Below are 27584 nucleotides of genomic sequence, written 5' to 3'. Positions count from 1 at the left end.
AGTACGAACAGAAGAGTAGAAAATATGCACGCTATGATATCAGTTATACAAGAATATATTATCATGACAAAAACACTGACACAATGGGTTCTCTACTCCCCTCAGGTGGTGGAATTTGAATTCAATTAAAAATCCGAAATTAAGGATTAACGCAGACCATGAAACCAGTGTCGATTGCCAGGAAAGCTCCATCTGGTTCATTAATATCCTTCAGGGAAAGAAATCTGCCATTCTTACCTAGTCTGGCCTACATGTAACCATACAGCTCATGAATGAATTTTAAATAAATATTCTTTTAGGAGTATAGAATACAAGAGCAGGGATACAATGATGAACCTAAGACACTGATTAGTTCAGAGCTGTGTACACACTGTATGGACTTATACAAGTGGCCAAATATCCAACAGCCTAATTACCCATCCCCCCGAAATCAGAATTTATGAAATACCCCAAACCAATCAGCTCCCCCCCCCCACAGCCCAAATATTCCACATGACTGACCCCTGTCACCATGCACATTCCAGTAATGCCTGAATAACTGATCCCTGTTACCATCTCCACAAACTAGATCTGACTACACCTACCAAACCTGACTACCACTCCACCCAACCCAAAGCAATAATCAATATCGTCACTACATTCTCCTCCTCCTCCCCTGATCACATGGCTACTTATTTCCCAACATTGTAATTACCCCTCCAACCAGCTGGCTCAACTACCCAAGTAGCCCCCACCCTACATTCACCAAACCAGACCAAACAACCCATACCCAAATGGACTATTCTCAACCACCCAATTACCTTCTCCCCCACCTACACACCTCATCCACTTCACCTGTTCATTCTGTAATTCACTTACTTATATTCCCTGAACTTTTAAACTCACCTGAGTATGACAGACAGCGTCATTTAAAGGGGGACAATCCTCTTTTCCCCATATTCAATATTGCTCTCAAGGAATTCTGTAAAGGACTCTCTGTTGACCCTTTCTGTGACAGTCACAATTGGAAGACTGCGGAAAAAAGGCATAGCCGTGGCAAGTTGGGATAATCATTGTGCACCGTACAGGGCTTGCGGAACAGTGGTAGCACACCTACCTCTACACCAAGAGGCCTGGATTCATGCCCAATCTGCTTGTGTAATGACATGAAATTATGCTCAGCAGCAATATAGGGTTCTTGTAGCGCAGTGATAGAGTCCCTACCTTTGAGACAGAAGGTCCAGAGACATGTCATAACATCACTGAACAGCTCATAAAGAAAATAACTGCACATTGCTGCTGACTAGATGATTCAAGCCAGTGTATTTTTTTATTCCTATACCAGCCATGGTACAATCAAATATCACCAATCTAGAAGCAACTGGTATCAAATTAGGGGCAGTTAAGACTCATGCCCAGTAAGTGCCAGTACAATAATCCAAGAATTTCATGAAATGGAACACATTTGTTTAAAGTTTCCACATTTAGAAGCAATGCATTTTCGGTCTTTAAATTGTATTTACGGACTTACCTTTTTAAAAAATATGCCAAGTTCCAGAATGAGAAAGGACCCGTAAATGGTGACCAAGGTACAGACAAGGAGGAACGTCAAATCACTAGTGGTGAACTTCTGTGTATATAGTTGATATGTTTTAAATATGTTAATACTAAGGGCAGCAGGCCAGTGAAAGATAAAGAGTACCAAAAACATGGGTGCATTTGCACGTTCAGCAACGTCGTAGTAGATAATTGAAAGAACACAAGAGGCTAGTTGTGCAACATCTGGTATATAAATAAATGGTCTGTCAAACATTGAGTAGAACTGTGACAAAATGCCATCTGCTAAACAACAGGCTGATATGAAAATGTAGAAGAATGTTAATATCCATCGAAAGTAGTGCCATGGAAAATGGATCCATCCTCGCAAACCACTATCAATATTAAATGTTGTAATGGATCTCCATCTGCACTTAATCACAGTAAGGCCAACAAGAGAGCATAGTACAAAACCCAGATGCACAAGAAAGTTCACACTTTCAGTGAAACAGATTTCTTCAATGAAAGATACTTTGCTTAGCTTATGGCTATCATTTTTGTTGGCAAGGCCACAGAACTTAATGAAAGCATCTTCCATCCTGATTACTTCATTTCCGCATCCATTAATTGCAATTCTTGTATTGTAGTTTCTCCTTTTAAGTAACTTAGTTTAACCTATGAAACAAAGAAGAAATTGATTAAATGTCTGAATATTAGTACACATATTTCATTTTAATTAAAAAGGTAGCATAATATTTTTATTTACTGTCAAAAAGGGTGCAACAGTGAATTCATTTTCTTGAATTAAATTGCTCATTTTGATTCTCAGTCATCTATATCCCTTAATATGGTCTGTGGTTAAACAGGGAGAAAGTGAGGACTGCAGATGCTGGAGATTAGAGCTGAAAAATGTGTTGCTGGAAAAGCGCAGCAGGTCAGGCAGCATCCAAGAAGCAGGAGAATCGATGTTTCGGGCATAAGCCCTTCTTCAGAAAGAAGGGCTTATGCCCAAAACGTCGATTCTCCTGCTCCTTGGATGCTGCCTGACCTGCTGTGCTTTTCCAGCTACACATTTTTCAGCTCTATGGTTGAACAGTCAATTAGTAGAGCATAATTCTCATTCCAAAAACTAAAGTTAACTATGGTTTTAAACAGGAACTGGGTCAGTTGTTAATTTCATTTCCATGAATTCTTACCATGAAAAATATCTGATGTGACATATAGCCTCTCGAAACTAGTTGTATGAAATTTAGACAAAGAAGATCTCAGGACCATTTACATTATATTTATCTTTTCTTCCCCAGGTGACGAATGAAGTGAATGATATCTGTACCGGAGATCTTCATAGACAGAATCTTTGTGATAATTACTCATTTTATTGGCTTTGTTCTTTCATATATGACTCAGCATTTAATGTTCATGGTTGCACAAGATGTAAAGTTCTACAAAGCTTTTAGCTAGCACTGAAAAGGTGCAGAATTTGAAATGCTAAAAAATGCACAATTTGGTGAGGTGTTTTAAAGAGCATGTTAACTGTTTCTGGATTAGGAAACTATAATTAAAATAGACCAGGGTTGCAATGAGAGCATCGGGAATGCTCAGCTCTTTGTTTTTATCATAGAGAAACTCAGCAGGTCTAGCAGCATCTGTGCTGAAAGAAAGGCTCAATATGACTTTTTAGGGACCCCACACAATAATGTAATGCCAGACATTAACTTTGTTTCTTTCTATATATGCGCTACTGGGGCTTTTTCTTTAAAAAAAAGTTTATTTTCAAATTTCCAGCTGCTACAGTATTTTGAGGTATCAGATTTGTCTGGCCTGCTCCAAAACCCACTATCTCAGTTTGGCTTGACAACTGTGGAGTTAAATTTATGAATAACAGAAATAGTTTTCCTGTTTTCCAAGGCCCAATCACTGCTACAACTACAGCCTGTTAAAAGATGGGCTGTCATTTTTTTCAGAGCAAATAGGCAGTCTCAAACTCCCCTTCCCAAATTTCTCAAACTTCAAGGCACTTTGGAAAGCACTGATATTGATAGTATCATACCTATTTTTGTGGTACAAGACTGGTTTCAGACAGAAACTATACAAATGACATTAACCGGAACAAAGGAAATACTCTATTTTATATGGTAGTGGAATTCAAGCAGCAGATACAGAAATGTGGGTTTTATGTCACAACAATATTCAAAAGGAAAGTGGGTTATGAGTCAGTAACAGAGCTGAAGGAATTCAATGATCTTATGAACAAAATGCATAAATTTCAACGCCTCATTATTCAGATAAAGGGTTTCCAAAGCACTTTTTGCAAGCTCCACTGCAGTTGGAGATCACAGACTTTGTGATCAAAAACTCCAAGACAACAATGGTAGCTGTGGAGCTTCAAATAACATTTGACTACTGCAAGGCCCCTTTAAAATGTTCAGTTTTTTTCCCTGTTTTCCAAGGCCTAATCACCGCTATAACCACAGTCTGTTAAAAGATGGGCTGTCATTTTTTTCAGACCAAATAGGTAGTTTCAAACTCCCCAATTTTCTCAAACTTCAAGGCATTAAAATAGTGTCAATTTTGAAAGCACTGATTTGGATAATATCATACCTATAGATAAAAGTAAAGAGTGGTTAATTGTAGGAAGCACCAAATGTGGCTGGCAATGGAATACACACTAACACTTTGCAACAGCCTACACCTTTAGACTGCCACATTACATAGGATTAAGGGAAACCTTGCCTTGGCTGTTCAGCACCTTAGTGAAGTGCAGATAAGTGTTTCCCAACTCTAGGCTAACAGGGAGCATGTCAGAGCATCAGAGTGAACACAGAGAAAGGGTACATGGAAGTGAGGGACCTACTCCAACCACAAACTCGTAGAAGATTTGGCTAACACAGGATGAAGTCCCCATGGCAGCTCCGTAGGTATCTCGCACAGGTAAGCAAGATGATGATCTCTCAGCTGCTGTGAACTAGTTGAGCTGATGGTATGGAATGCTAAATGCTTAGTTAAATACTCCCAAGTGATGAGTGTACAGATGGGCAATCTTTAACTCTCTGGGGCATGTGGGAATCTAAGTAAAGCAGTATATCTGAAGGCTCTCTCACGGTTACAGACTTCAGTGGTGAAGTGCATATACGTACTGGGGATTGGTAAAGACATCATCCATTACCAGTGAGGTGCACCTAAGGCCATACGGGCATGAAGAGATTCACAGATATTACAAGCTGATCCCTGGAAGGGGCAGGTATCGATTAAATTAAGGCTCTGGTGATTGTCCACACCACTGACAACGCATAACTACCTGGTCCTCTTGAAAAGGGACTTTCTTCAGAAGGGTAAAAACACCCATCAAGAAGGTCTGAGCCTTCTGTGGCAATGGGGATTCCATCATATTCAGCTAACCTTTGCTATTATGGGTTTTAGCTTCCAATGAGGTGGAGCCCTGTGCTCATCCCCTTCCCATGGGATGACAGTAGCAAAGAAGGATGTTATTGGCGCAGCTTTTGGTACATATTTGTTCAAAAGACCCAAGGTCCTATCTGCTGTGACAGCTGACATTTGGGAAGTGCAAACCAAAGGCAAAACATTTCAAGGTGGCAAAAATGGCTTAAACTGAAAACCATTTCCAAAATAGTGAAACTGTAGTCTCGTAAATTTTTAAAAAATTCTTCCACAGGGAAGAAAGCAACTCAACACGATATTTAAAGTTTTTCCCACCAGTTAACTGCAATTTAACATATTTAAATATCAGACTTGCTTGTCCCACAGATATTCCCAAATGCTCAAAGATTCATTTGGGATAAAGACAGAAGTGACCATGTTTCTGCCAGCTTCTTGACACTGGTGATTCCCCATGTTTTAATCCAATGCCCAATTTAAAAAAAAACTATCACCTTGGCATATTAAAATTCTCCCCCGTTTCAAAATGGGAAACAGTTAACCAGTGCAGCTCTGCAAAATGAGTGCTGTACTTTGTATTGCTGTTCCAAAATATATGGCAGCACTTAACATTTCCTCATCTTCAATTACAGGATTCAATTAAAGTTGAATTTCTCTTGCACAATTCAATTTAAACTACAGCTTATTCAAATTACAGGGACTTTCCTTATTTCAATCTATCCCAGGAAACAAAAGCTAAATCTCAAAGTTTCCCCATCCTTGCAATACATTTGCAGGAAATAATTTCAGAGACAAAGTGCAATCCCTTACAGTAAATAGTGAAACAGAAAAGCATCCGGTAGAATAGGAACATGCTTATGCACTTTTTTTTTAAACAATGCATTGTTCATGCATCCACGCATTTCCAGTTGTCAATTAATTACTTGGCTAACTGGACACTGATTGCATTTAAGATTATCATTTAAATATTGAAAAAACTTTTCAAGTGACATATCATGCATTCTGACCTGAGCAGAAAGACTTTACATTTCCTGAGAAAAAATGTAATTGAAAACCAACATTTCTCTCGATACATTAGTTTCAAGAAAAATAAGCAGGCTATTATACACCAGTTATCAATGGTACTGCCAGGAGGAACTTGAGAAATTCAGGAAACGTATTTTTGAATACTCTTCAGCACATGTATTTATTTAGATCATAAACTCCCTCCAATATTTTTTAAATTCCTCTTTAATAACATTAAGTTCACTGTTACAGAGTAGCTTTATTTACCAAACTCAAAACTAACACAGGTCAAATGATGGTCAGATCTAGTTCGAGTTGTGAAAGTTTCAGAGCTGCTGATGAAAATCAATTCAAAATCTGACTAGTTAGTACTCTTTTGAAGAAGATCATAGCCATTCAGTTTACATTTTCAGAAGATAAACTCAAAAACCAGATTAGTAATCAAGTTGAAATATGTATCAGATCTAAAGAAAGAGGCTAATTGCATACAAATCTTACATGGTCGGAAAAGTAGGAAAGTCCTAGGGGAGTCAAGATTTATGATATTTAAATCCAAAGTCTGTTCAAATACAGACATTTCATGAAAGTGGTACCATTGTGGCAGTGATCTGAACTGGCAACTGAATGACTCTGCTGAATATCTCAGACTTCAACAGTCTTTATATAGCAAGGATTGCTCAGATGCAGACAGAATTATAGGTTAACAAGCATCACACACATCATAGTGGATCGTTACACCCATAAGTTAGTCAATTGCCACCTGGTGAGAAAATTGCCAAGTAACTGCAGCTGAAGTTAGAAAACATCTTTTAAAATAGTGATTAAATTCATATTTATATTTTTAGAATTACAGCCAAATTATTCACAATTGTAGTCAATTACGATATAATTTCAAAAGTACAAGCAAGATTTAGTGAATCACACTTGCACTTACAGCAAGTGTGATGTAATGTTTGCAGAATGGTCACCTGATATACATGCCCAAATGCTGTCAATGGAACTGGAAATCAAGCAGGAGTGTATGATGGGTAACTGACCTGCAACTATTATTCTGCTGCCCACTCTGAAAGTATCGGCCGTCATGTCTTTTATTAAGTTGCATTTTGTGCTACATCCCATAAATGATAAAAATGGACTGCAGAATTTTTTGAAAGAACGTTAAATGATATTCTGACGACAACATTAGGTCATAAGAAATGTTCATGTGACCTGGAAATGCTCTTGGCATTAGTTGCTAAGAAGTAAAGGTAAATAAAAAGGGAACTGCAGTAGTAGGGAGTCTGTCTGCTGGTTTCTGTTTGGAAGTTCATAAGACTTTCAAATCAATTAAAGAGAAAACAAACAAGGTATGGAACAGTTGCTTCGTCATATTGACCATACAACAATCCTAACTGACCTCTGAGGGACAGGAGGATAACTCAAGATGGTGCACTGTCCCATCCTTGCTCTGGATCTAGCTCAGATTGGATTCCAACTTAGCAATCAGTGCACTTCAACGAAAACAGCAGCAGATACCGAGGAAGGTGTTGCGTTCTTGGAGGACCAGCTGTCAGAGGCTGCGATATTCCAGGCCACAAGCTCTTAGAGGAATGTGGGAGACCAGGATGATGCCATGTATCAGACAGATACTAAGCCTCTGGAGTCATCGATAACATGGCAAATGCTGGATGTGAATACAGTTGGACCTGACTGCAATTTGCTACACAGATCACTTGCCTGAATGGAAGCTTACACAAGAAAGTTCACAGCCACCAAAACTTCTGGCACTACCAACACTAAATGGCAACCCATGCAGTTTGAATTCTTGTCGCTAATCAATATCACTGACACCACTGATAACCTGTCTGCCACTGGCATTCATTCAAATAAAGGTAGTTCGTGATCAGGGCTTCCTCTAGTATGACTTGGAGGTGCCAGAGTTGGACAAAGTTAAAAATCTCACAACACCAGGCTATAGTCCAACAGGTTTATTTGGAACCACCGCTCCTTCATCAGGTTGTTGTAGAAGTTAAGATCATACCTCACAGAATTTATAGCCAAAAGAGTCCAGTGTCATGGAGATGTGATACAGTAAACAACCTTAAATTAAAACTTTCATCTAACTTCCCAACAAACCCCTCATTCTCTTGGTTCCTTACCCCACTCCTGGTGCTCAGGTTTACCCTCTATCTCCCTAAACCACATTCTCACAGCCTTCCTACCCCAACACCATCCCAGTTCTCACAGCTTTGGGATTATGGAAATTTTTAAGTCTCAAGATTACAGTGGGGTCACAACAGGAAAAGATTTGGAAAGTTTTGTCTACTTCTCTCAGGGTAGTATCTTCTGTCAGCACATCTGTCTACTGTCTCTTCACTGCTCTTCTGGCTCTTCATCATCATGGCACTTGTATTGCTGGTAACGATGGCCAATATATCCTCTTTTTCCTTCCCTTCTTAAGTGGAGAAGCTTCCCACTGAGTGAAGTGTTCCTATGGCTTTGCACACTGCAGAGAACACAGAAACTGTCTCTCCTTTTTTCAATCACTCTTCGAAGCGAATCTCTCCATCCCTTGAATTCATTTCAGCAAAATTGACTAATAGTTTGACACTAAGCAACTTCATAATGTTCCCTGCAGACAGGCAGGTTAAATCAGGGACAGCTATGTGACCAAGTACCTCAACTAATTGATGATTAGCATTGAAAGACAGCAGGTTTATGACTCTCAAACTCTATCAAACCCAAGCGGAGATTGATTTAAATCACACACATTCCATAACAGATTACTGGAGAATAAGCAAAAGCTGGAAAAGCTTTTGACATTTACCATTCTTTGATCTGTAGCTAATGAGGGCAATAATAGTATCAGACATCATTCCTCTGACAGCAACTACATTGATGCATTGGTGATGAAATGCTGCAGCTTTCTGCTCTAAATATTTTTGCATCATACCACATGAAGTATTTATCCAAATGAACAATCATGGTGCCTCATTTAGATTGATATTTCTACAAGTTATAGAATCAGAGGCATATAGCACGGAAACAGACCCTTCGGTCCAACTTATCCATGCCAACAAAGTTTCCCAAACTAAACTACTCCCACTCGCTTGTGTTTGGTCCGTTTCGGTCTAAACCATTCATATTTATGTTCCTGTCCAAATGTTTTTTTTTAAATGTTGTAAGTGTACCTGCATCCACTACTTCCTCTAGCAGTTCATTCCACACACAAACCACCCTCGTGTGAAAATGTTCCACATCAGGTTCCTTTTAAATCGTTCTCCTCTCACCTTAAAAATATGCCTCCTAGTTTTGAACTCAACCACCCTAGGGAAAAGACCTTTACCTTATCTATGCCTAAGATTTTATAATCCTCTATTAGGTCATCCTCAACCTTCTACGCTCCAATGAAAGAAGTCCCAGCCTATCCTTGTAATTCAAATCCTCCATTCTCAGCAACATCCTGGTAAATCTTTTTTTAACCCTGTTCAGTCTTAGTATCCTTCCTATAGGGCAACCAGAATTGCAAACACACTTGTTTAACCTTCTTGGTAATCAGATTATGAGCACTCATTTTCACAAAAAGAAAACTCCACATGATGACATTTAATATGTTCTACTTATGTGAACTAGTTGTGTAACAATTCACAACCAATGAGCTACATTTGTATTAAAAATCTATACACTTTTCTTAGACTTAAGAGTTATCAGCAATTCCTGAAACAATGTGATTGATGTTCCTGCATACTCAAGATATTTTTCAATCATTGCTTTCATAATTATTTGTGTAATAAAAGGGGAAGCAATCCCTTTATTAAAAGAACTTCTCACTCAAAATTTGTTAATTTAGTGTATTTGTTTTAATCTCTAAATGAAAAGAATAAATGTTATAATTAGTGCTTAATGTTAATTAAAAGAAAAGATTCCTTTCACTTCTATGGTATCTCATTGGCACTGGGTTGTAAGTTGATCCCAGGACTTCCATATCATTAATAGACATTGTAAACTTTCAACTTAAATTCTATAGCAAAAACACAGTAAGCAGGCCATTCCAATTCCTTCCCTCAGGTTGCCTAAGAATTTTAAAAATTGTAAAAGTTGAAAATGAATCTTAAGAAAAGGAAGCAAACCTAAAATATAATCAAATTCCAAAGTCATTTTACAGTCTACAACAAGCATGCAAGAAGTTCAGCTTACTTACAATTGAATGTGTATGTCCTCAATAAGTAATCTCATAATTTATTCAATTCTTACAAGAAATTGGTCACCTTTCCACTATCAGAACTGTGCCAACAGTTCAGTTAATTATAATAATGAATTACAACAAATTTGGAAATACACAAAAAGTCACAAATAATAAGTCAAAATGTAGCTATAAACTTTCACAGCATCCCAATAAATTTATACAATAAGCAAGTGAGGTATACAAACTGGAGAGTCCCAAAATCAAAACCGACTTTGCACTGCTGTTAGTTATCTCAGTAGGGTTCATCACAGAAGCCCTACAGTGTGGAAGCAGATCATTTGGCCATACTGACCCTCTGAAGAGCATTCCACCCAAACTCTCACCATCCCTGTAACCCTGCATTTTCATGGCCAATTCACCTAGCCTGCACAATCCCTAGATACAATGGGCAATTTAGCATAGCCAATCCAGCTAACCTATACATCTTTGGGCTGTAGAATTAAACCCAAGCACCCAGAGGAAATCCGTGCAGACAAGGGAGAGAATGTCTGTGTGGGCTTTGCACAGACATCTGAGACAAGAATCAAACCCCTCCCTGGTATCGTGAAGCAGCAGTGCTAACCACCGAGCCACTATGCCAAGATGGTCAGCCACAGTGCCAGAAGGGAGCATAAAATCAACTAAGATCCCAGATTGAATAAAGATAGGATTGGGTGTTAGTGCCTTTGAATACCCAACATTCAGGAACACATAAAATTCATAGCAGGAAACAATACAGCAAAACTACCAATCATCTCTCAATAGAAAAAAAATGAAAGGACAGAAAAATCCCATTAAAAGCTCCATTTCCATCTCTCTTATGCTCACCAAGAAGCCTCTGTGCTGCTCAAGTGTAACCCGATGCTTTCAAACCAGCACCTCTCACAGCTTGACAGGTCTGGAAACGGTGATGTGGTCGAAACAAATTTCAGAAAAAAAGAGATGTTCTAAAGACGAGTCTTACTAAACTCGAAACGTAACACTATTCCTCTACCCAGAGATGCTATCAGAACGGTGTTTCTACAGAATCATCTGGTTTATTTCAGATCTCTTGCATCAGTGGCAGCTTGCTCTTATTCCAAGAAAAGGCTTTATGGTTAGCATTGTTTTTTGAAAATTGATTGCACCGTTATTATGGCATAACAAACAGCATTTCAGTAAAATTCAGTACATTTTCTGGTATTGGCACTTCCATTCGACATACATCAAATCTTGTATACCTGTATATTTTAACAGCATATCAGAATACGTCCGGATCAAACACATATTCCATGTTCAGAAAACCAAACAGGTCGACACAACCCGATCAATTGGATTGAACCACGTTATGTTACCCTTGATGGTTACATAGCTTAAGTTCTGCCAGATTTGCGTCACATACGGTGACAGGTTATTGCTTCACAGAACCCTGGACGAATCCCAATCATTTCTCATTTGCAATTACTGCAAGGTTGTGCTGCGTCCTAGAAATCGTCACGGGGCTCGACACAGTTAGTTAGAGCAGGCAGCTTTTGAAAGGCAGAGAGAGACGTACGATGGGGGTTAAATATTTAGAAAAGGTGAACATTTGATTGCAAGCAAATGAAACACTTCAAAAGGGAGCGATGCGTCGCTGTGGTGCTTGCACAGACCGGGACCTTAGAGCAGTTTGGCGCTTTGATCAACAGGGGCCTAACAGTCCTCGGTGTTGCCGCCAAGAGGCAGCCGCCATCCCGTGCGCGCGGCCGCCCTGCGCCGCCTCACCTGAGCTGAGGCCGCCGGTGACGTAGGTGAGCGGTTGGCCGCGCGCGAGGCGAAGAATAAACCGCCGCAAGTCCGGGGCGGCGCGAGCGTCATTTTCCAGGCCCTTCGGTTACTGGAAAGGACGAAGGAAGGAAGGGCGAACAGCATCGGGAGGGCGAGCGGGCTCGGGTGACACCTGCTCAGGCCTTTGCTGAGCTCCCCTTCTCCTTTGGATGTGAACTGACAGCGCGCATACAAAAACAAAAGCAGCCTCTCAGATATTTTCCTCATCGATCTGTTCGGCGGTGGTATTACATACCTCTGGAGCGGATGGGACTTGAACCCTAGTCTCCTGGCTCAGAGCTAAGGCCGCAATCACTGTGTCACAAGAGTCAATACCCTTCTTGTCATTCACCCCCATGAACCAAGAGCAAGCAGGTGGGACTAGTTAAATTTGGGATTATGGTCAGCATAATGACCATAACGTCTGTTTCTGTGCTGTGTGACTCTATGATTCAATTTTAGGTATATTTCATTAACCTGTCAAAATATGGAACCAAACTGGAACACTACTGAATTATGTTCATTTCTCCAGCACAAATGATTGCGGGGGTCTTTTGTATGTTTAGTGCCTAAGCACTTTTTCTTAACCTTTTCGCTTACTGAAAATGGAAAATTAGTTGTTCTCCAAGTATGTTTTATTTTCTAGCTATTAATTAATAAGGTGATTGTATATTAGATTATATTCCATACAGCGTGGAAACAGGCTCTTTGGCCCAACAAGTCCACACCGACCCTCTGAAGAGTAACCCACCCAGATCCATTTCCCTCTGAGTGATGCACCTAACACTATGGGCAATCCACTGAACTACACATCTTTGGACTGTGGGAGGAAACCCACGCAGAGACAGGGAGACTGTGCAAACTCCACACAGACAGTCGCCCAATGCCAGATTTGAACCTGGGACCCTGGTGCTGTGAGGTGGTAGTAGTACTAAGCACTGAGCCAACATGCCACCCCTTTGTTTGTGATATATCAATATCACTGACCAGGCTAAAATTTGTTGCCTATCCTTCCCTGCCCTTGATTGACAGTGATGTGGAGGTGCTGGTGTTGGACTGGGATGGACAAAGTCAGAAGTTACATGATTCTCTCCGCCTATAAATTTGTGCCTGTACATTTCCCTCCACTTCAACTGACAAAGGAGCAGCGCTCTGAAAGCTTGTGATTTCAAATAGACCTGTTGGACAATAACCTGTTGTTGTGTGACTTCTAACTTGATAGAGTGGCTTACCCAGTCATTTCAGTGGATGAAATCAGTGAACCACATTGCTGTGGATCAGGAGTCTCTTGTTGGCCAGAACAAGAATTGTGACTGATTTCTTTCCCAAATGACATTAATGATTCAGATCAGTTTTTATGACAATTGAGACTCGTCTAGTTCTAGAATTAATTTAATTATTCAGATTTAAATTTTATCAACTAACATGGTGAAATTTGAGTCGGTTTCCCCAGAACATAAGCAGACTCTAGACCATTTGGACAGCACAGTGGCTCAGTGATTAGCACTGCTGCTTCAATGTGCCAGAGACCCAGGTTCAATTCTACCTTCAGGTGACTGTTCACCTACTATGTGTGTTTCTGCTAGGTGTTCTGGTTTCCTTCCAGAGACCAAAGATGTGCAAGTTTGGAGGATTGGCCATGCTAAGTTACCCATAGTGTTTAGGGATTTATTGGTTAGGTGTGTTAGCCATGGGAAATGCATGGTGTAGGTGCATGGGTCATGGTGGGATGCTGTTTGGAGGGTCAGTATGACTTGTTGGGCCAAATGCATTGTAGGGGACTCTATGGAGTATAAAATTGCCTTTCACTTGGGTTGTAATAGTTCAAGAAGCCCAACTAGAAATGAACATAAAATAGAGCTACTACTCATGGTGTAATAGGTTCCCAACTTGGGACAGACTGTACATTTTCTACATTATACCCAGAAGTGCTGCCATACACAACTAAGTGACTGTCCTGCCACCAAAATCGCCATGACTTTTTTTTGCATTTTTTAAAAACTACTAACCACCACCAGCAAACTCAACTGTGTACTCAATTAAATATCAACATGCAAAACCCAATAAGGGCAACGTAAAGCTTCAAAAGTGAAGGGGAGGTAGGGAAAGGACTAAATCAAAATGGAATTGGAAGTTGAGATAATGCACTATATGCCACCACAACTGGGTCTGCTTTTTTGTTTGAGGAATCTGAGTCAGAAATTTAGTTTTAACTTGACAGCAGAATAATCTTTTATTTCATTCACAAGATAAGGTTGTCACTGTGTGAAAAGCATTTATTATCCATCCCTATGGGGCAGTTAAGGGTCAACTGCATTACTATGGGTTTGAAATCACATGTAGGCCTAACTTTTTTGAAAGAACATAAGTGAACTAGATGGGTTTGGATCTGCTTTTTAAGAACTATATACACTTTTTTCTAATCAACTTGTTCAGAGATGTTATTACACACCTCTGAGTAGGTGAGACTTGAACTCAGGCCTCTGAGTTCAAGGGTTCGGGACGCTATCGCTGTGCCACAAAAGGGACCTTGGGTCTGCTTTTCTTAAAAAAAACTTGTTTTCTAATCAGCCTGTTCAGAGATATTATTGCACGTCAATGGAGCCAGTGGACCTTGAACCTTCCCAGACCAGAATAAGTACACTACCACTGTGCCACAAGTGGGTTAAAGGGCTCAGATGATGAGTTCCAGCTGGTCAGGCTATTGCTTGTTGCCAAAGAAACTCATACTCAAGGAGCTCCACAGGGAGGTAAGTTCATGATTACCCATGGGCCTTGTAGAGGTTATGACAAGGGGTTGACTGATTTCCTAGTATAAAAGACAAAAATAGAATAGGTTACTTCAGTACTTGATTTTTTTCAAGTAACTTTGGTCTCTGTCTACACAAGAACTCCACTTCCCAAAAGGTAAATTGACATTATAAGGGTGATGTTGTGGAACAGGAAATTAAGTGTCAGGAAGAATCAGTTAGGGGCAGTGGCTGCAAAACAGAGGGTTGGCAGCAAGACAAGGGATTAGGGAACAGGCAAAGTATTCAACTAGAAGGTCAATGAGATTAAAGGTTCACAATAGTTAGGAAGGTCAGAAAGCAAGATGTGAGGGAAGTATAAAATATTAAAACAAAATGACCATATTTCTTTTAGATTTTTTAAATTTTACAAGTTATTTAATTTACCAATTAGGAATTTTGCGCTGTCAGTACTTGACTCATAGGGTATAATGTTTTAATGCAAGTAATATACTCTGGATGCTGGTAATCTGACATAATAATTGAAAATGCTGCAGAAACTCATCAGGTCTGGCAGCATCTGTGGAGAGAGAAACTGTGTTAATGTTTTGAGTCTAATATGACTCTTCAGCACTACTTAGAAATTTTTAATTCTTGTTTTCAGCCAAACAAGTTCTAACAACTGAACCACAGATTTAACATTGAATCATATTTTCCTATTAAAACCAATTAAAGTTGTTTCACTTGAAGTCATGATGTTCACTGTATTATGAAATAATGCCATCTAGTTGTAAGAACCAGTATTTCATTAAGAGTTTTGTGCCAGCAGAGATGGGATTTGTGCATGAGATCCTGTATAATCCCATTTTAACACATTCTGAAGGACTTGTCTGGGAAATTGATTTTTCCACTGGGCAATTCCTCTATGTCTAGAATCCTTCAAAAGTATGCATTTAAATCGTAAAATAATTCCTCAGCAAAAGTTGGACTATTAAAATCTGCATTTAAATCGTAAAATAATTCCTCAGTAAAAGTTGGACTATTCTAACTCCCATGTAACAATTAAGCTGATCCATATATACCTTCCCCAGCCCCCCTTATAACCCTGACCCAAAACCCCTCTCAGGACCTGAAAACCCACCAACCCAGACACTGGACCTGATGCCTACCCTCCACTAGACATAACCAAACTGCTCCCACTGATCTGGATAGGGCCCTCAGCAAATTGATACAGCTTGACACCCCCTCCCCAGTTGGCCTAGCCCAGCACAAACCCTCCCACCACACCCAAACATCAGCTCAATTACTCCCACTTGTTATCCAACCCACCTGGCGCCTAATTGGCATCCTGCTAACCAATGATATAACCCCATTTTTCGGGCATTCTACCCCTGGCTTGTATCTGCTCCCTAGCTGGCACCTGGCCCAGCTAGAACCCTTCTTACCTAGAAGCCTATCCACTTGGCACCCTACCCATAAGGCAGCCTATTCCCCTACTCATGCAGCACAAACACATACCTTACGTATTTGCAGTTTGACAGCAGCGTCAAAGTGGCTGTCGGAATGTTTAAATGTCAGAATATGATTGCTGACTGCTGTGAAAAAATGGTTATGGTTTCCCTTCCTCTAGGTATGTGCTACAAAAGAACTGTCAGAATAATAATACAGCTTTTGTATTTCTGAGGGAACCCTGCATTGAATCTCCTCTCAGACATGCGGAGCTCCCTTCGTTTGTGAAACAGAAGGACCTGAGTTAGATTATCTTGGAAAATCAAGCCCAAATCTGGTAGTGTAGTTTCCTTTCCTCCTTTGTATGATGTGGAGGTGTTTGTGTTGGCCTGGGGTAGACAAAGTCAAAGTCTGAGTAATTGGCTCCAGAATTTTCAAATTCATTACACCATATTTGTTAATTTTTATTTTTTAATTGATGCTCAAATGGTTGCAGATAATTTTTGGATAGATTGTCACAATGTTATTTTGAAAGAAAATCTATGTATAATTGCGTGCACCAATTAGTATATGGTTAATGGCAGGTACAAATGCATGTCTTTTCAGTACAGTTCACTATACTTTGCTCTTCTGTTTCAGTTGTTCATGATCACTCCATTTTGAACTTATTCCCCCAGAAGATAAACTCTAGGAAATCATCTATTTTCCAGGTGGCTTTCTATCATCTATTACCTTCTTGGCCATTGTGGCATAGATCATGATATATTTTATAACCCTTGCAATTCCTGACATTATCAGTTACATAGTCAATGAAAATATATTAATTGGGCCAAAGTTTGCCATTGGTAAAGAAGGAAATTGGAAGTGTCTCAATGGTTTATCAACATTTAGTACACTGTGATCAGTCTAACATTAGCACTTTCGAAGTCTCATCTCAGGAGAAGTGTGCAAAAAGTGAACAGAGAAGAAAAGGAATTGACAAATCAATGAACACAAGACCTCTGGGAGGTGGGAGAAGAGATAAATTAATTTTAATTCAACTTCAAACTGAAAATATCAATGCAAGAGTTATTTATTAATTGTAAAATTAATGTAAAAATTCTGATACACTGAATCACTAAATCCCTACATTATTCATGTTGCAGGTTCAGAACTCCATGTTATACATTCTCTTAAGTATAAGGGAATTTTACCTGTACTGCCTGATATCTGACTGTTTTCTGACTCAAACCTACAATTCCTATGCTTCATTCTGAACATTGTATTTAACTCAGACTACACTTAGCTATCACAATGCCAAGAACTGGCCTAATTCTTCCTGTTGTTGCAGCATAGAACCTTTATGCAACAGGATTTTTCCAGGACCAAGGATCAGATAACCAAATCTGCTATCCATTCCTACAGAAAGCAAATAATTGAGTACTTGCCAAAAAAACAACTTTGCAACCTTCCTAATGTAACACAAACACTACTTAGATAATGATTAGCATTTTATTTGTTGGAAGGCATTTCGTAGTTCCAGTGATTTATAGATGGAATTTCAGCCATAAAAATGTTGACCAGAATGATAATTTTTTTTTCAGGTGGTTCTTACATTGCATTCATGCTGCAGTAATCCTGAGCCTTCATTGTTTGAGCTGAAAAATATGTTGCTGGAAAAGCGCAGCAGGTCAGGCAGCATCCAAGGAGCGGGAGAATCGACGTTTCGGGCATAAGCCCTTATGCTGTCTGACCTGCAGCACTTTTCCAGCAACACATTTTTCAGCTCTGATCTCCAGCATCTACAGTCCTCACTTTCCCTTCATTGTTTGAGTGTTGTATTGCAAATGGGTCCAATACCTTGTGTTGTTGAAAAGGAAACCTACTTCTCTATTATTATACCTCCTGAAGAGATTGAGAAGCATGAAATTCCCTGTGCCACAATTAGCATGGAGCAGGAAGAAGCAGTAAGTGTAAAAGAATGATGGTACATAACTTGATACTTTCATAGGTGCCCATGAATTGATCCCTAAAGACAGTATTGACCTGCACTGGCACTTTTATTGGATAATGGGTATTTTTACCCCTAAAAAGAGCCACGTACCACATCCTTCAATAGTATTTCTAAATCTCCATGTGTATGGGGAAGTTTTCACTGTTGCGCCTGAGCTCCACATTTGCTGATGACTTCTGATGTTTCTTAATACAGGGAAGCCCCATCCACTCGTTCCCACTCTTTAAATCCTGTTGCATACCTAAATTCAGTGACTGGAAACCAGCTTACAGGCCCCATTCCTTGTTTGAGTTGCCAGCTGTAATTAATGTATTCTTGGTGATTTCCTCACCCAACTTGCCTCACCATTGAGCTATTCATCCACCAGTGTAACCATCCTTTTGACCTATTACCTTGTTAAGCCTATCAGAAGGAAAATGACTCATTGCCCAATTAGATTATGCTTGACTGTCCCCCAGCCTTTCTTTCCCATTTTCTAGATTTCTATATGTGATAAAATGTTCAAAGAAACAATGAACCTGTGAGTTTTCTCCAGGATTGCACACAGCATTGCCCTGAAGATTTGATCTCAATTTTTCAGGCCCTCCAGGCCAATCCTGAAGAGGATTGGCAGGATTGGGGGGGAATTGGCAACCCAACAGTCCAGGTAGATACAAGCCTCAACAAAGAGAGAAACAGTCAATGATCCATGCACTGATGAAGGGGCACTCTTGCTACAATGCAGATCCAATATGTCGAGGATCATCAACTGGAGACAAATATAGCACTTCAAATACTTTCCTTTTCCAACTTTTTAGGTGGAGAATATAATTTTCTGTCTGATTTAGTTCGATTTGGATGGAACAGTGTTGACATTTGGTAACTGTTCCAATGGTTTGTGCAACAATATATTGTTAATAGCAAGCAAGTATCAGCTCTGTCTTTAAATATGTATCGCAGTGACCGGCGAAATGATTTGATGCCAGGGGGTTCAGCCAGTCAATTCAGACTGGCGGCTGTTTCCGTGGCTTGGAGCCAAGCGCTCACATTCCTTTGGGCGGTCTTAGAATGGCGTTGGAGCCACGCTAGGGCTGGCCGTTCTGGCTGACTGGAGAGAGATTGGGAGTGATCTTTTTCATGTTTTCTCTGGCATCATTGGAAACAAGTCGCAGCTAATTATCATATGGACAATCTCACTCTATTTCAGCCTCCGACACAGGACTACCATTCTGAACGCCTATGGTTCATATAAAACTGGACAAGGACAATTTCTCAGACTTGAATTTAATCTCTTGCGAGTAAAGATAAAGTCTGGCAAAGTTCTTTCTCCCAGAGCCGCTTTTGCGAAGATTAAGGGACCCCATAAACTTTTTTTTAAAGGGGGTATTATATTTGAAACGGCTTTCTATTTGGATAGAAGCCGCCCCGAGTGTCGCCTCTACAATATTGACAGTAGAAGCCAGTTAGTTACGCTACCTCCCACACTTGCGGTGCTTCATGACGATGGGGAGTTCACCGGTGAGTTTGGTTCTCTTGGCCGGATTGCTTTGGTTTTCGGATATCGCTGAAGCGGGATGCTCTGAATCTCAGAAATGCTGCAACGGCAGGGACCATACATGCAGCAGCATTGGTTGGACTATGAACCGGGTTTACGGGACCTGCTACTGCGACCAAGCCTGTAGAAGCACTGGTGACTGCTGTTACGATTACATCGAGACATGTCCAGGTAAAGGAGAGCTCGGCATGCCACAATCAAAGTGGATTTTATGTGTTCCTCCGAATACAGTCAGTTTGGATGTAGGTCATCGCGATAGTTCGTTCTCTAATGTAGTAAAGAATGGGCTGAAATAGCCAGAAATGTTTTGGTTTCACGATTACGTTTTTAATTTATTGTAAAATAAATCAGCATGAAAAAATAATTTGCAAACTCGCAAAAGTTGTTTTTTATGCTACATCTCAAGTTAAACGTGTTACTGGATTCATTTTACAGACACGAAAAGGGTTTTTTTTTAATCAGTGGAAGTATATTGTCCATTTCGAATAGATCCAAATCAAAGTACTGTACAAGCTAAATACTGGAGATGTAGATCTGAACCAGAGTGGTGGAGAAACTCGGCAGGTCCCGTAGCGTTTGTGGAGAGAGAAACAGGGTTAATATTTCGAGTCCAATATAACTTGCACCTCTCTAATGTATCATCTGTCGAATTCTATCGATGATATAGAATTTTTGCATTAAAAAACTATTTCTCTCAATGTCTAAAACTGTTTCTATATTTTAAAATTTTGATTTGTAAGAAACAGTACAATTTGTAATGCCATGCAAATTAGCTTTTAAACAGATATGTGGAACAACTGCCTTAAAATGGCAGTCAACTGAAAATTAAAACGCGGGCTTAAGTCTGTTTTTAAAAATGTGACAGTTTGTATAGTACTGCATCAATTAAAATCATATTTATCACTAGAAGGTGTGAAAATTGCTGTTAAATATTACTCAAAATGGCTGTGGTCTTAATATTAACGATATAATCCGTTAATAAAATCGGGAGTTGCAATTATTGAATAATACAATAGCTGGAAAATCATTTCCTTCCAATAACATCTTTACCTGGAAAGAGAGGACTCATTCTGACTGCATGTCATCACCCTCTCCTGGTTATTAGTTTCACTGATTTATTCGAATCAAAACCATTTAGAAGATGTGGGAAAACTTTACCATGTAGAAGATGGTAGGGTTCTGGAACTCACTGCCTGTAGAGATAGTAGAGACAGAAATCCTCATAACATTTAAGAAGTATTTAGATATGCATTTACAACACTAAGGTTACAGGCCGAGATCTGGAAAATGAGATTGGAATAGGTGGTTGTTTTTGACTAGCATGGATGTAATTGGCTGAAGGGCCTTTTTCCATGCTGTAGATCTCTATAACTCTAAATGCCCATTTTATTAGGCTGATCTTAACACTTCGGTATCCCTGCAAGACACCTACCACTGAATGATGGGTATGAAGGGGTATAAATCCAGTGTCAAGTTTTTATTTGATTATGAAGGAAATACCATGACACACCTTGGTGGGATTAATGCATATCCATGTTGGTTTGAAGCCAAATGGTGTGTAACTCATTTGAAGTGAGGACTATGGCCTTGTAAGAATCTTTCTGGGCAGATTGTATAAAGAGGGTTCATTTTATGTATTGGAGACAATCAAGGCTACAGTTTAATGTGATATTAAAATTTATTTTATAGTTACAATCATACCAGAAACTGGTATACCTAGTTAGCATTATGAAAATTAAAATAATAATCCTTAACATATTTAAGTGATAGTCAGTATAATCCAGCTGAAAATAAGTATTAAGAGCAAAATTGACAATAGGTTTATCAAAAAACTCAGGTCCTGAATAAGCACGCTCAGTGAATAGTCCTGTGAATAATCAGAAAATATTAAAAATAACTTTAAAATGTTAAACTGAGCCATTTAATATTTTCATGAATGTACACTAGCCAATTTCTTAATAAATTAAATGTATCCTGAGATGTGGAAACATTTTCACCATGTTAAATGTGCTTGCATGCCTAGGAAAATGAGTGCAATTTGAAGAGCTTGCCTTAGCCAGAACAACTGACATAATCTCTCAACATTGATTGATCTCTGCTGAGGCTATTTCCACCTCCAGACCAATATTTATAGGCAGGGCCTGAGGATCACAAAGGGTTGTGATATAAAATTACCAAGAATGCTTCAATTGTACGAAGGTTTGGATTGTGATGCCACATATGCTTTTCTGAGGAAAAGAAGGATTAATGGTCCCTTTAAGAACCGGGATTCTTTAGGATCAGATTTATGGTAAGGCACCTGGCTTGCAGAAAATTATCATATGACCAAGTTGTCTAGGAGATAAACAACAGAGGAAAGAAAGTTATTTATGGGGGATGTATCCTGTATTTAAGCAGTTTCAGGGCCTAAAAGAAGCTGGAATTAAAAAAAACATTTAAAAAGAAGGATTCATCGAAATCTGGTGTATTGACTGAAAGCATTTAAAGGTGTTAACTGAAGGTTAGTAGTGATCCAAATCTTCTTTTGTAGAACTCAAGTTGGAAGATGCAGGTCAGGATTCTGCAGAAGTCTTCACACACTTGCATGAGCTGTAAGAGCCTGGGAAGTTCAAAGTTCAGAAGGGCTGATTACCATTGTCCTGGACCCTCCACCAATGACCCAGACTCTTGAGTTCAGTATCAAAGACTTGGGTCAGATATGAATAACTTGTCTAGATAATTACTCTACAAATATTATGTTGATTAATAACTGGTGTAACATTTGGATTCGCCAGCGTAACTGAACTATTACCCACAACTGACCCCTAGTAAACAACTCCTTTGATCTGATAAGACTCTCTGTCCCAGCACCAATCATTCCCCTCCAACGCAACCCAACTAACCCTCCCTTCTTGCTGATCTGATCAACATCCAAGACAACCCAAGCTGACTGTTTCCCACAGTCACTCCACCAACCCAATTCCGTCCCAACCGGATTCAACTCTCACCCTTCAGCACCTCTACAACCTAATCTAATTAATACTCTTAACCCAACACACACTCCCATCACCAACCCAACTAGTTCCCTGATTGGGAGACAGTGAGGTCTGCAGATGCTGGAGATCAGAGTTGAGAGTGTGTTACTGGAAAAGCACAGCAGGTCAGGCAGCACCCAAGGAGCAGGAAAATCAACGTTTTGGGCTTCAGCCCAAAACGTCGAATTTACTACTTCCCTGATTGGATGACTCTGTCCCCACACCATCCAACTACCATTCAACACAATTCTTTCTCCCAGCATCATACCTCTGGTCAACCAGACCTAACTCATCTACCTATTATCTCACTTTCCAAGTCAATCATCCACCTACCAATCTAATCACTGATCCACAGACCCACTCAGTCATCCACCAAGCTACTTGCTCACTCACCAACTTGCTCACATATGCAGTCCTGTTAAGAAATAACAGGAAATACATATTTACAGAGCTAATTTTATGAGGTACCTATCTGGTGGTGTACATCTCTTCCTCCAAACTCCAGTGATATAAAGTTCTTCACAAATTTGCTCTTGCTTAACCAAGCCATTTCTTTGACTCATACTGTAAGCATTTTCACAATCAGTTCATGAGAAGTCTCAGTCATAATGCTTGTAGTTTAAAATCATAAAATTCCTATAGTGTGGAAACACGCCATTTGGAAACAAGTCCACACTGACCCTCTGAAGAGTATCCCACCCAGACCCATTCCCCCACCCTATTAGTCTACATTTACTCCAAGTAATGCACTTAACCTACACATCCCTGAACACTATGAGCAATTTAGCACAGCCAATTCACCTACCCTGCATACCTTTGGTCTATGGGAGGAAACCAGAGCACCAGGAGGAAACCCAAACAGACACAGGGAAAATGTGCAAACTCCACACAGACAGTTGATCGAGGCTGGAATCGAACCTGGGTCCCTGAGGCAGCAGTGCTAACCACTGAGCCACTGTGCTGCCCCAGAGTTCTTAAACAACTACAATGAAAGGGATGAAGGCTCCCTGATTTAACCAGCTCACACAAATGAGGCAGCCAAAAAAGGCTGATGCCAGCGAAACTGACTGGGACATGTAGGTGAAAGGGCTGTGCTCAAAAGGTTTAGATGAAGATGAGTTAGGTAGAAAGGGATGGTTATTGGAAGCATTGGAAGGATCCTGGGGGATGGAAGGAGGAAACTGGGTTTCATATATGATAGCGATATAGTCAAAGGGGACAAGGAAGAGTCCAAGCTGCATAGGCAGGGTGTGGAAAACAGTAGGGTAATTAAGTGTGCTGGGTGGGGAAGCAGACTAAGCAGCTGAATTGAATAAGGGGTGGTATAAGTCTAAGGGTGGGAATAGGATTCTTGCAAGATAGGAATATCAAGGGAGATGGTGAACGGACCAATAGTCATATAGGGAGACTGAAAATTAACAGAGCAGCACCAGAGGAGAGGCTATTGTGATAGTGGAGTCAAAGAGGCAGGAGAAAGTATTGGAAAAAAATACAATTGGCATCTCTCTTCTGAATTGTTTCCCCAAAGATGTCCTCTCAGCAAAAGCACACTGTGATCTGTTCGCATGTGTTCCTGCACAGCATAAAGACAACTGACTGAGGGAAATTGAAACAGAAACTGAAAAAAAACTATTGCACGAACCTTTATACAATGTGTAAATCCCCTGTGTCTTTGGAAAAGAATTGAGAATCTGGAAGGAAGGACTTTAAGACTAGAAGGTCTTGGGAAGAAAAAAGAACACCTTATCAAAGTCTCCAGACTGGTGCTTCAAATAACTCCACAAAGGCCAGTATATGTCACCAAAACACCCTTTATTTACACATGAACAGTCCTTGATTTCATAATTGCCTCATTCAGAGTCACATACCAGAGCATCAGCATCTCTGACACTTAACCTTTTTATATGTCAGCCATAATAGACCAGATTAACAGCTCCAATCAGGGAACTCATATTCCTGAGAAAGCAGGAACACTTAGTTTAGATTGTCAATATGTGTTAATACAAAGTAGCTCTTCTTCAAATCTAGCTAGGTTCTCTCAGACCTCTCTGGCTCATCTCAGAAACACTCTAGCTGCTTTTTCTCCACTGATGCTATCAGGCCTGTTGAATTCCTTCAGCAATTTTGGTTTTGATACACTATTTTTCTTTATCGTTTTTCTGTATGTGTGTGTAAGGATTCTAAAAGGAGTTTAGAGTTTTAACTAGAGTTTAGAGATGTTTACTAGTGATTATTATTTGTAATAAGTAGTACTTATTAAGTAGTACTTCTTGTTAAGTACAGGATCCTGGTCTATGTTTTCTGTTGGAGGAGAAAGTGAGGACTGCAGATGCTGGAGATCAGAGCTGAAAATGTGTTGCTGGAAAAGCGCAGCAGGTCAGGCAGTATCCAAGGAACAGGAGAATCGACGTTTCGGGTATAAGCCCTTCTTCAAGAATGAGGAAGAAGGGCTTATGCCTGAAACGTCAATTCTCCTGTTCCTTGGATGCTGCCTGACCTGCTGCGCTTTTCCAGCAACACATTTTCAGCTATGTTTTCTGTTGATCTTATTCCATCAGAAAGGAAAATTGGGAACTTTGTGCACTTTAATTAAATCATTAATTTTTGTGGCAGACTCAGAAGTAATGGGTCTTGAGATAAGTTTACTTTCCCAAATGGGACATAGTTTAGATTAGAGTAGTGCTGGAAAAGCACAGCAGGTCAGGCAGCATCCGAGGAGCTGGAAAATCGACGTTTTGGGCAAAAGCCCTTCATCAGGAATGGAGGCAGGGGGCCTCAGGGTGGAGGGATAAAGAAGAGAAGGAGGGAGTGGGGCTGGGGAGAAGGTGACCTATCACCTTCATCCCCCTCCATCTACCCATTGTACTCTTTGCTACCTTCCCCCACCCTCCTCTCTGACCTATCACCTCCATCCTCACCCCCATTCACCTATTGTACTCTTTGCTACCTTCTCCCGCCCTTAACAATTTCTCCTTCGAATTCTCCCACTTCCTCCAGGCCAAAGGGGTAGCCATGGGCACCCGTATGGGCTCCAGCTATGCCTGTCTTTTTGTCGGCTACGTAGAACAGTCCATCGTCCGTAGTTACACCGGTACCACCCTCCACCTCTTCCTCCGCTACGTTGATGACTGCATCGGCGCCACCTTATGCTCCCATGAGGAGGTTGAGCAGTTCATCAACTTCACCAACACATTCCACCTTGACCTTAAATTTACCTGGACCATGTCTGACACTCCCTCCCCTTCCTGGACCTATCCATCTCCATTCATGACGACCAACTTGACACTGACATTTTTTACAAACCCACCGACTCCCATAGCTACCTGGATTACACCTCTTCCCACCATATCTCCTGCAAAAATGCCATCCCGTATTCCCAATTCCTCCACCGTATCTGCTCCCAGGAGGACCAGTTCCACCACAGAACATATCAGATGGCCTCCTTCTTTAGAGACTGCAATTTCCCTTCCCATGTGGTTAAAGATGCCCTCCAATGTATCTCATCCACATCCCGCACTTTTGCCCTCAAACCCCACCCTTCCAGCTGTGACAAGGACAGAACCCCCCGGTCCTCATTTTCTACCCGACCAACCTTCGCATAAACTGCATCATCCGCCGACATTTCTGCCACCTCCAAACTGACCCCACCACCAGAGATATATCTCTGTCCCCACCCATTTCCACTTTCCACAAAGACCATTCCCTCCATGACTTCCTGGTCAGGTTCATGCCCCCCACCACCCCCCAACAACCCACCCTCCCATCTTGGCACCTTCCCCTGCCATCGCAGGTATTGCAAAACCTGCACCCACTCCTCCTCCCTCACCTCCATCCAAGGCCCCAAAGGAGCCTTCCAAATCCATCAAAGTTTCATCTGCACATCCACTAATGTCATTTATTATATCCGTTGTTCCCGATGCGGTCTCCCCCACATTGGGGAGACTGGATGCTTCCTCGCAGAGCGCTTTAGGGAACATCTCCGGACCACCTGCACTAATCAACCCCACCACCCCATGGCCCAACATTTCAACTCCCCCACCCACTCTGCCGAGGACATGCAGGTCCTGGGCCGCCACACCCTCACTACTCAACACCTGGAGGAAGAACGCCTCATCCTCCGTCCTGGAACATTTCAACTCCAGGGCATCAATGTTTACTTCACCAGTTTCCTCATTTCTCCTCCCGCCACCTTACCCCAGTTCCAACTTTCCAGCTCAACATTGTCCTCATGACCTGTCCTACTTGCCAATCTCCCTTCCCACCTATCCGCTCCACCCTCCTCTCTGACCTATCACCTCCATCCCCACCACCACTCACCTATTGTGCTCTTTGCTACCTTCCTCCACCCTCCTCTCTGACCTATCACCTCCATCCCCACCCTCATCCACCTACTGTATTCTTTGCTACCTTCTCCCCAGCTCCACACCCGCTCCCTGCCTCCATTCCTGATGAAGGGCTTTTGCCTGAAACGTCGATTTCCCAGCTCCTCGGATGCTGCCTGACCTGCTGTGCTTTTCCAGCACCACTCTAATCTAAACTCTGGTTTCCAGCATCTGCAGTCCTCACTTTTGCCAAATGGACATAGACAGGGTGTGAATTTGGGGCATTGAAGAAGATGAACTGGGTACATGTCTCCTCAGACTAGAATGCAGGTGAGTCTGATGGAGATGTTAAGGGAGACATCACTGATGATAAGCATACTGCAACAGCCAGAGTGGTTCTGAACTGAGTCAGAGAGGTCTGACAGAACCTGATAGTGGCTAGATTTGAGGATGAATGATTTTGAATTGATATATGACAGCAATCTAAACTAAGTGTTCCTGCTCCCAAGAGAATGCTAACTTTATATTAAAATATTAGGATATTTTGTCATTATTAGGTACTTTCTTCCCTTTGCTCCATAAACCTCTTATTCACCTTCCTGACCAGAGTACCAGTATGAAGATATTCAAGATTATGT

General features: G+C 40.7%; 2 protein-coding genes across 10 annotated transcripts in view; one reads left to right on the top strand and one right to left on the bottom strand.

Moving 5' to 3' along the window:
• LOC132811042 (ATP-binding cassette sub-family C member 9-like) overlaps nt 1-12241 on the bottom strand; it is a 141134-nt gene extending 128893 nt beyond the window's left edge. Inside the window, exons 1-2 of one of the 3 annotated variants that reach the window (XM_060822753.1) lie at nt 12162-12241; nt 1511-2190 (exon numbers count right to left, since the gene is read on the bottom strand). In XM_060822753.1, coding sequence (XP_060678736.1) covers nt 1511-2113 — 603 coding nt within the window. In that variant the 5' untranslated portion in view covers nt 2114-2190; nt 12162-12241. Of the gene's footprint in view, nt 1-1510; nt 2191-11340; nt 12075-12161 lie in introns of those variants that run through there. The other 2 variants (XM_060822754.1, XM_060822755.1) reach the window with 2 other exon arrangements.
• The window catches only part of LOC132811078 (somatomedin-B and thrombospondin type-1 domain-containing protein), a 41768-nt gene continuing 25726 nt past the window's right edge, over nt 11543-27584 (top strand). For 2 of the 7 annotated variants that reach the window (XM_060822771.1, XM_060822770.1), the window contains exon 1: nt 18888-19781. In XM_060822771.1, the coding sequence (XP_060678754.1) occupies nt 19553-19781 (229 nt within the window). In that variant the 5' untranslated portion in view covers nt 18888-19552. Of the gene's footprint in view, nt 11680-11784; nt 12281-14476; nt 14656-16722; nt 16794-18887; nt 19782-27584 lie in introns of those variants that run through there. The other 5 variants (XM_060822761.1, XM_060822758.1, XM_060822762.1 and 2 more) reach the window with 5 other exon arrangements.

The sequence above is a fragment of the Hemiscyllium ocellatum genome, chromosome 4 (assembly GCF_020745735.1).
Source record: "Hemiscyllium ocellatum isolate sHemOce1 chromosome 4, sHemOce1.pat.X.cur, whole genome shotgun sequence".
NCBI lineage: Eukaryota > Metazoa > Chordata > Chondrichthyes > Orectolobiformes > Hemiscylliidae > Hemiscyllium > Hemiscyllium ocellatum.
Note: the sequence above shows the minus strand (reverse complement) of the source record. Positions and strands in the feature narration are given on the sequence as shown.